The sequence below is a fragment of the Oncorhynchus tshawytscha genome, linkage group LG03 (assembly GCF_018296145.1).
Source record: "Oncorhynchus tshawytscha isolate Ot180627B linkage group LG03, Otsh_v2.0, whole genome shotgun sequence".
NCBI classification, from domain to species: domain Eukaryota; kingdom Metazoa; phylum Chordata; class Actinopteri; order Salmoniformes; family Salmonidae; genus Oncorhynchus; species Oncorhynchus tshawytscha.
In genome coordinates this window covers 5,481,862-5,491,615 of record NC_056431.1, presented here as the reverse complement: position 1 = coordinate 5,491,615, position 9,754 = coordinate 5,481,862, and the positions used below count along the sequence as shown (strand labels likewise).

General features: G+C 41.3%; 1 protein-coding gene across 1 annotated transcript in view; it reads right to left on the bottom strand.

Annotated features, from left to right (window-relative positions):
- Positions 1-5,931: 5,931 nt before the first annotated feature.
- Positions 5,932-9,754, bottom strand: part of LOC112239941 (protein kinase C alpha type-like) — a gene marked incomplete at its 5' end in the record, with an annotated part of 38,985 nt that continues 35,162 nt past the window's right edge. Inside the window, one exon of the mRNA XM_042306432.1 lies at positions 5,932-8,005. Within this exon, the coding sequence (XP_042162366.1) occupies positions 7,844-8,005 (162 nt within the window). The remainder of the gene's footprint in view (positions 8,006-9,754) is intronic.

The window sequence follows — 9,754 nt, the reverse complement described above, 5'->3', positions numbered from 1 at the left end:
AGATAGATATAGTAGATACAGTAGATACTAGATAGATACAGTAGATACAGTAGATACTAAAGAGATACAGTAGATACTAGATAGATGCAGTAGATACAGTAGATACTAAAGAGATACAGTGATACTAGATAGATACAGTAGATACAGTAGATACTACAGAGATACAGTAGATACTAGATAGATACAGTAGATACAGTAGATACTAAAGAGATACAGTGATGCTAGATAGCTACAGTAGATACAGTAGATACTAAAGAGATACAGTAGATACTAGATAGATACAGTAGATACTAGATAGATACAGTAGATACTAATTAGATACAGTAGATACAGTAGATACTAGATAGACACAGTAGATACAGTAGATACTAAAGAGATTCAGTAGATACTAGATCGATACAGTAAATACTAGATAGATACAGTAGATACTAACGAGATACAGTAGATACTAGATAGATACAGTAGATACAGTAGATACTAAAGAGATAAAGTAGATCCTAGATAGATACAGTAGATAAAGTAGATACTAGATAGATACAGTAGATACTAAAAAAATACATTAGATACTAGATAGCTACAGTAGATAAAGTAGATACTAAAGAGATACACAGATACTAAAGAGATACAGTAGGTACTAGATATAAACAGTATATACAGTAGATACTAGACAGATACAGTAGATACTAGTTAGATACAGTAGATACTAAAGAGATACAGTAGATACTAGATAGATACAGTAGATACTAAAGTGATACAGTAGATACTAGATATATACAGTAGATACTAGATAGATACAGTAGATAAAGTGGATACTAAAGAGAAACAGTAGACACTAGATAGATACAGTAGATAGAGTAGATACTAGATAGATACAGTAGATACTAGATAGATACAGTAGATACAGTAGATACTTTGAGATACAGTAGATACTAGATAGATACAGTAGATACAGTAGATACTAGATAGATACAGTAGATACTAAAAAGATGCAGTAGATACAGTAGATACTAAAGAGATACAGTAGATACTAGATAGATACAATAGATACTAGATAGATACAGTAGATAGTAACTAGATACAGTGATACTAGATATATACAGTAGATACAGTAGATACTAAAGAGATACAGTAGATACTAGATAGATACAGTAGATACTAGATATATACAGTAGATAGTAACTAGATACAGTAGATACTAAAGAGATACAGTAGATACTAAAGAGATACAGTAGATACTAGATAGATACAGTAGATAGGAATGGAAATATAGCCCACTGTAACCTGCTGTCTCCCTCCCTCCCTCCTTTCCATCTTACCCCCTCCCTTTTCTCCTGTGGTCTCTGTCCCCCGTTCTATATTTAGATGGCTGGTGGAGGAATCCTATATTTTTAGGAGAGATATCAATAGACTGCTGCACACTCTGACCTCATGGGGGGAGAGAGAGAGGGAGAGAGAAGGAGAGAGAGAGAGAAAGAGGAGGGAGAGAGAGAGAGAGAGAGAGAGAGAAAGGAGAGAGAGAGGGAGAGAGAGAGAGAGAGAGAGAGGAGGGTGGGGAGAGATATGGATGGAGGGGAGAAAGAGAGGAGAGATAAGGGGGGATGGCGAGAACAGCTGGCGAGAAAATGAGAGAGTGAGCAGGAAAAGGAGTGAATAAAGAGAGAGAGGGTGATGGAGAGACAAGAGGTGAACAAATAGGCAAGAAGAGAGAGAAAGAGAGAGGAGGAAGGTTATGTTAGAAATTCAGAATGTTTGACTGACACAAGTGCAAAGTGGGTATAGGTTTCATATATCAAAGTTACCCACACAGAAACACATTCAGGAATGGCAGTTTGAATAATGAGATCAGATGTATTCTCACAGATGCAACAGTGGTCATTACACATTAAATACATCTCTATCATAAAACTACAGCTAGAACACACACAGTCTATCATCATAGGAACATAAACCATAAAGGCGTGTGTGAAACACAGTGGGTCATTTCGACAGGGTGAAGGAGACAAGACACTAATTATCTTGAGTAGAATGAAAGGAGGAAGATAAAAAAAGAGTGAAAGAGGTTCAGCACTGCAGCCAAGCAGAGAGAGAGAGCTAGTGAGGAGGTGGGAGGCAGAGAAAGAGAGAGTTAGTGAGGAGGTGTGAGGCAGAGAAAGAGAGAGCGAGTGAGGAGGTGGGAGGCAGAGAAAGACAGAGCTAGTGAGGAGGTGGGAGGCAGAGAAAGAGAGAGCTAGTGAGGAGGTGGGAGGCAGAGAAAGAGAGAGCAAGTGAGGAGGTGGGAGGCAGAGAAAGAGAGAGCTAGTGAGGAGGTGGGAGGCAGAGAAAGGGAGAGCTAGTGAGGTGGGGGGTGAGAGGCAGAGACAGAGAGAGTTAGTGAGGAGGTGGGAGGCAGACACAGAGAGAGCTAGTGAGGAGGTGGGAGGCAGAGAAAGAGAGAGCAAGTGAGGAGGTGGGAGGCAGAGAAAGAGAGAGCTAGTGAGGAGGTGGGAGGCAGAGAAAGAGAGAGCTAGTGAGGAGGTGCGAGGCAGAGAAAGAGAGAGCTAGTGAGGAGGTGGGAGGCAGAGAAAGAGAGAGCTAGTGAGGAGGTGGGAGGCAGAGACAGAGAGAGCTAGTGAGGAGGTGGGAGGCAGAGAAAGAGAGAGCTAGTGAGGAGGTGGGAGGCAGAGAAAGAGAGAGCTAGTGAGGAGGTGGGAGGCAGAAAAAGAGAGAGCTAGTGAGGAGGTGGGAGGCAGAGACAGAGAGAGCTAGTGAGGAGGTGGGAGGCAGAGAAAGAGAGAGCTAGTGAGGAGGTGGGAGGCAGAGAAAGAGAGAGCTAGTGAGGAGGTGGGAGGCAGAGACAGAGAGAGCTAGTGAGGAGGTGGGAGGCAGAGACAGAGAGAGCTAGTGAGGAGGTGGGAGGCAGACACAGAGAGAGCTAGTGAGGAGGTGGGAGGCAGAGACAGACAGAGAGAGCTAGTGAGGAGGTGGGAGGCAGAGAAAGAGAGAGCTAGTAAGATGGTGGTGGCAGAGACAGAGAGAGCTAGTGAGGAGGTGGGAGGCAGAGAAAGAGAGAGCTAGTGAGGAGGTGGGAGGCAGAGAAAGAGAGAGCTAGTGAGGAGGTGGGAGGAGACAGAGAGAGCTAGTGAGGAGGTGGGAGGCAGAGAAAGAGAGAGCTAATGAGGAGGTGCGAGGCAGAGAAAGAGAGAGTTAGTGAGGAGGTGGGAGGCAGAGACAGAGAGAGCTAGTGAGGAGTTGGGAGGCAGAGACAGAGAGAGCTAGTGAGGAGGTGCGAGGCAGAGAAAGAGAGAGTTAGTGAGGAGGTGGATGGCAGAGAAAGAGAGAGCTAGAGCGGAGGTGCGAGGTGGAGAAAGAGAGAGCTAGTGAGGAAGTGGGAGGCAGCAAAAGAGAGGGCAGGTGAGGAGGTGGGAGGCAGAGAAAGAGAGAGCAGGTGAGGTGGGAGGCAGAGACAGAGAGAGGATGGACAGAGAGGTAAAAGAGAGTGAGTGACAGAGGATGCAGGTAGAGGAAGAGAGAGAGTAGGGAGGTTGAGAGGGAGAGAAAGAAGTTGATGAGATTCTAATGTGAAGGTCAAATTGTTATAACACAGATCTCTATGGGGACATAGTACTCCCATCGTGATGGTGCGGGTTTGAGTGAAGGGGGGACAGCAGCGAGGACAGCAGCGAGGGAAGGACGATGACAGGGAGTGAAATTGAGACACGGGGATGGTGGTTTTGCTGGTTCGACAACTACCACAGTACATTAAGAGGACCTTACATGTGGATGTGTGTGTGTGTGTGTGTGTGTGTGTGTGTGTGTGTGTGTGTGTGTGTGTGTGAAGATTGACAAAAGGCTTGGGAAAGAGGGTGTGATGGATTGTTGGTTAAGAGTGGAACTAGAACATGTTAGTACAGACAGTAAGTTAATTACACACTATGTTGACACTTTCATGATTCAGACATTTAGAGGCATAAACATTGGACAAAAGTATTTTTCAGACTTTCCAGTTCATTTTATTAGGATTTTTGATGTATTCCCAATACACAAAACATGAAATAACCCAACTAATAAATATACAGATAAATGATAAATGCATAACTTAAAATCTTCTATGATTTTAATATCTACAACTCATAGATGTGTACTGTAGTAATCTATCTATCTATCTATCTATCTATCTATCTATCTATCTATCTATCTATCTATCTATCTATCTATCTATCTATCTATCTATCTATCTATCTATCTATCTATCTATCTATCTATCTATCTATCTATCTATCTATCTATCTATCTATCTATCTATCTATCTATCTATCTATCTATCTATCTATCTATCTATCTATCTATCTATCTATCTATCTATCTACACAAATCCCTTTCTGTTTGACCCTGAACCCAAACTGACCTTGGGTGATGATGACCACTCAAAACTGGTTGACCCTTTAAAGTAGCCGACAGTAACAGCTCTGAATTCTATTGTGGACATAGAAGACTAAAAACATCTCCAAGGGATTTTAAATGTGGAGATCTGTTCCAAAGTATTCCCTAATAGAGATACAGTATGTGATGGTATACAAATGTAAACACCACGTAAAGAGAGAACTAAGATAACAACATAGTATAGCAGCAACACATGACAACACAGCATGGTAGCAACACAACATGACAACAACATGGTAGCAACACAACATGAAGGCAACATAACATGGTAAAACATTATTGGGCAACAGACAACAGCACAAAGGGCAATAAGGACTCTGTATATAATTTCACCAGGATTACAATAGTTCACATGACTATGTTTTCATAAGTATACAAATATTTGACAGTTTTCTCCTCACTAATAACTTAGACTAATTCTGGTGTAACAGACCATAATGGGGATCCTAGATGTAATATAAAACAGTCCAGAACTTTGCTTGGCAACACTCTCCAGGTCAAGTATATTTTAACGACAGAACATGAATACGTCATGATTATGTTTCCATGTATTGACCTGTCCCACATTTAAACCTTATCAGTGGTGGATCAATGTCCTTACACAGAAAATTACCGTACAGCACAGTACAATATAGCACCTTACAATGTAGTACAGTACACTAGAGTATAGACCCGTACAGGGAATGTGCCAACTAAGAATGAGGACTTGATCTAATCTAATTTAAATAAAACTAAACTACTTACGTAAATTAAAATCTACAAAAGTTGTAACAATATTACATGCGATCTCATATAAGATAACAATGTTAATATAAGATAACCACTTTAATAATTAAAAATTGGATGTAATAAATGTATCACTAGTCACTTTAAACTATGCCACTTTATATAATGTTTACATACCCTACATTACTCATCTCATATGTCTATACTGTATTCTATACCATCTACTGCACCTTGCCTATGCCGTTCAGCCATCGCTCATCCATATATATTTATATGTACATATTCTTATTCATTCCTTTACACTTGTGTGTAAAAGGTAGTTGTTGTGACATTGTTAGATTACTTGTTAGATATTACTGCATGGTCGGAACTAGAAGCACAAGCATTTCACTACACTCGCATTACCATCTGCTAACCATGTGTATGTGACCATTACCATCTGCTAACCATGTGTATGTGACCATTACCATCTGCTAACCATGTGTATGTGACCATTACCATCTGCTAACCATGTGTATGTGACCATTACCATCTGCTAACCATGCGTATGTGACCATTACCATCTGCTAACCATGTGTATGTGACCATTACCATCTGCTAACCATGTGTATGTGACCATTACCATCTGCTAACCATGTGTATGTGACCATTACCATCTGCTAACCATGTGTATGTGACCATTACCATCTGCTAACCATGTGTATGTGACCATTACCATCTGCTAACCATGTGTATGTGACCATTACCATCTGCTAACCATGTGTATGTGACCATTACCATCTGCTAACCATGTGTATGTGACCATTACCATCTGCTAACCATGTGTATGTGACAAATAAAATGTGATTTGATTTGTTACATGCTAGCATATAAGCATATTATTAGTTGGGGCTTAACATGAAGCATTGTAGCTCACTGAATCCCAACGCTACTGAAAATGTCCTAACCATGCTAACCAACTCCTAACTCCTAACTCCTTACTACATTTCCTTCTGAGATGTGTTACTCCCTGTCACTCTGTCACTGGTTGGTGAACCTCAGCCAAAATGGCCACTGAGGTCCACATCGCATGTTAAAACAGTCTTCTCCTCCTTTATCTCAGACATTCTGGCTAGTCTCAGCAAGAAATGGAACAAAACCTTATGAGATGTATTTACTCTGTCACTGCTTGGTGGACCTCAGCCAAAATGTCCACTGAATGCCACATCACATTATAAAACCGTCCTCTCCTCATCTCAGATATCCTGGGTAGTCTCAGGTCACGTGTCTGATGTAGTGCCAACCCGGGTCAGTTAGCTCAGTTGGACCTGAGTTAGCGCTTTCACATTCAATTTGGGTCCAGGTCAAAGTGTCAAATCAGCAAGAAAGTGAAGAAATATAGCAACTGATCTAGGAATAGAATGAGAGATGACAATGTGTAAGGCTGACAGGGCATAGCTGTGCAGTATGGAAACATCAATCAGATGGTTGACTTGGTAGTCCTCATATCTGGTGGAAAATATTTTATTTGTTGATGGAGATGGGAGAATAAGTAATCATGTAGTTAGTTAAAATAACCCTTAACCTCAGAACACAGGGTTAGATGGTTTCATTTTCATGAATGGTTACCATTCACCTCACCTCGTCTAACGGTTATAGTTAGGACTGGGGGTAGGTAGGGGAATCTGATCCCAGATCACTGATTAGGAGCAACTTTTCTTCAAGCAGTAATATATAATGATTGATTTGATTTCTTTTCCCATCTTCTAGGTTTCTAGCTATATATCACAATTATATCATCAATGGATTGAAGTTAAATTGGAAACACAAAACAAGGACCAATTTTTGGTAATAATATAATAGAACAATGTAATAGAACACAATATGACATTACATGACACAAGAAATACTGCTTTACATAATATCAGAGGTAATTAATTTCATAAGTAATAGATTATAAATGTGGCATATAGACAGCTCTAGCTGTATTTCTATGTAATAGATTATACATGTGGCATATAGACAGCTCTAGCTGTATTTCTATGTAATAGATTATACATGTGGCATATAGACAGCTCTAGCTGTATTTCTATGGAATAGATTATACATGTGGCATATAGACAGCTCTAGCTGTATTTCTATGTAATAGATCTGATATTGATACCACAATAGCATGATACCATGTCATAAAATACATTTACCTTAAAACCACTACAGATTTAAGTCAGATTCAGTGTCATCTTACAGTATCTGTTTGCAATGAACTGCATCATCTTTAAATAACAGTAATGTTGTTTTGTATGCATTGCATCAACTAAATGTGTTTATTTGACTTGTACCACTAATCTGCCCATACATCCCCGTATCACACAGATTTTCCTCTGAAAAATAAGCCATGAACTCAGGCTCTAGAGTATAGCACAGAGGGAGAGTTATCTGTAGGTTGTGTATACTGATTGTTTGTGTTTAAATTGTGTGCTATTCTCTGTTTTTAACTTATTTTCTTTAGAAAATGACTGTTAGGCGGTGAGGGGAATGTGTGGGGAGCTCCCCCCCCCTTCAGACAGAGAGGATAGAGAGAGACAGAGCTGCTCCCTTCAGACCAAGAGAAGAGGATAAAAATACAGAGAGCTGCCCCCTCCGAAAGAGCGGAGAGCAGAGCGAAACAGAGTCGTGCCCTTCAAAAAAGTGTGGGTGGAGAGAGACAGAGCTGCCCCCCTCAGATGGCAGTGAGGGTCGGGGGGGCGAGCTCAGGGTTAATGAAGGAGAAGCCCAGGAAGTCTTCCTGGTCAATGGCCGCCAGAACGTCAGGGTCAGAGGGTGTCAGCACGGACGGAGCCGCTGTGAAGAACTTGTCAAAGTTCTCCCCTTTCTTCCCACCCTGAGAGAGAGAGAGAGATTATTACACATAGAACACAAATATACACATGAAATAAAGGACTGAGAGAAAAATCAAACTCCTTCCACACACACATCCACACATTAATTATCTCTCTCCCTCTCCCTCCTTCTCTCTCCCTCCTTCTCTCTCCCTCCTTCTCTCTCCCTCCTTCTCTCTCCCTCAGGTGTACAGTAAAGCATGTCACGTTTGGTCCGTGTTCCCCTCAGCATGTGACAGCTGCTCTGCTGGTTGATATGAATCTCATTTGGCTAATGGGCCTGGCCTCTGACCCCAGAGCACATTCTGACACCTCACTGCCCACTCAGCCATTGGCTGGCACGCCCACAGACTGATAAGTGACAGGCTAATGATGGCATAGATTTGAATACGAGACAAGGGGGCGGGACCCCAGGGCGGGAGGGTCATGAATGTTATGACACTCTTGTCTGTCCCAGAATGCTCAAGCTCTATCTCTGAGAATGAGGGAGAAATGAGGAGATATATACTGTATACAGTATATAGTGATGAGGGAGTGGGAGAAAAACTGACACGTGAGAAAGGCTGCCGTAGACAGACCTGGCTCTCAAGAGAAGAAAGGCTATGTGCACACTGCCCACAAAATGAGGTGGAAACTGAGCTGCACTTCCTAACCTCCTGCCAAATGTACGACCATATTAGTGACACGTATTTCCCTCAGATTACACAGACCCACCAAGAATTAGAAAACAAATCCAATTTTGGTAAACTCCCGTATGTATTGGGTGAAATACCAGAATGCAGTGTGCCATCCCAGCAGCAAGGTTTGTGACCTGTTGTCACAAGAAAAGGGCAACCAGTGAAGAACAAACACAACTGTAAATACAACCTATATTTATGTGTATTTATTTTCCCATTTGTACTTTAACTATTTGCACATTGTTACAACATTGTATATAGACATAATATGACATTTGAAATGTCTTTATTATTTTGGAACTTTTTTGAGTGTAATGTTTACTGTTCATTTTGTATCTAGTTCACCTGGTTTGGCAGTGTAATATATATGTTTCTCATGCCAATAAAGCCCCTAGAATTGAATTGAAAAAGGGATAGAAAGATTAACTATAGAGAAAGTTGAATACAAAAAGATGGATGGAGTGAGAAAGGTTGAAATATTGAACCCCTGAGTGTTGTGAGGAGAGTCATTATGAAGAGAGGAGGAGGATTTAGAGACATGGAGAGGAAGACAGAGATAGATAACTCCTGTGGGATTTACTGACAGTTCTAGGTTTGAAGAGAGGCTCAAGAAAGCGGAATATTAAGAGAGAGAGAGAGAGACGTAGACAGAGAAAGAGGTAGAGAGAGAGAGAGAAAGAAAGAGAGAGACAGACAGAGAAATAGAAAGAGAGAGAGAATAGAGGAGGTAGAGGTAGAGGTAGAGAGAGAATAGAGGAGGTAGAGGTAGAGGAAGAGGTAGAGAGAGAATAGAGGAGGTAGAGGTAGAGGAAGAGGTAGAGAGAGAATAGAGGAGGTAGGGGTAGAGGAAGAGGTAGAGAGAGAATAGAGGAGGTAGAGGAAGAGGTAGAAAGAGAATAGAGGAAGTAGAGGAAGAGGTAGAGGTAGAGAGAGAATAGAGGAGGTAGAGGTAGAGGAAGAGGTAGAGAGAGAATAGAGGATGTAGAGGTAAAGAGAGAATAGAAGAGGTAGAGAGAGAATAGAGGTGGTAGAGGAAGAGGTAGAGGTAGAGAGAGAATAGAGGAGGTAGAGGTA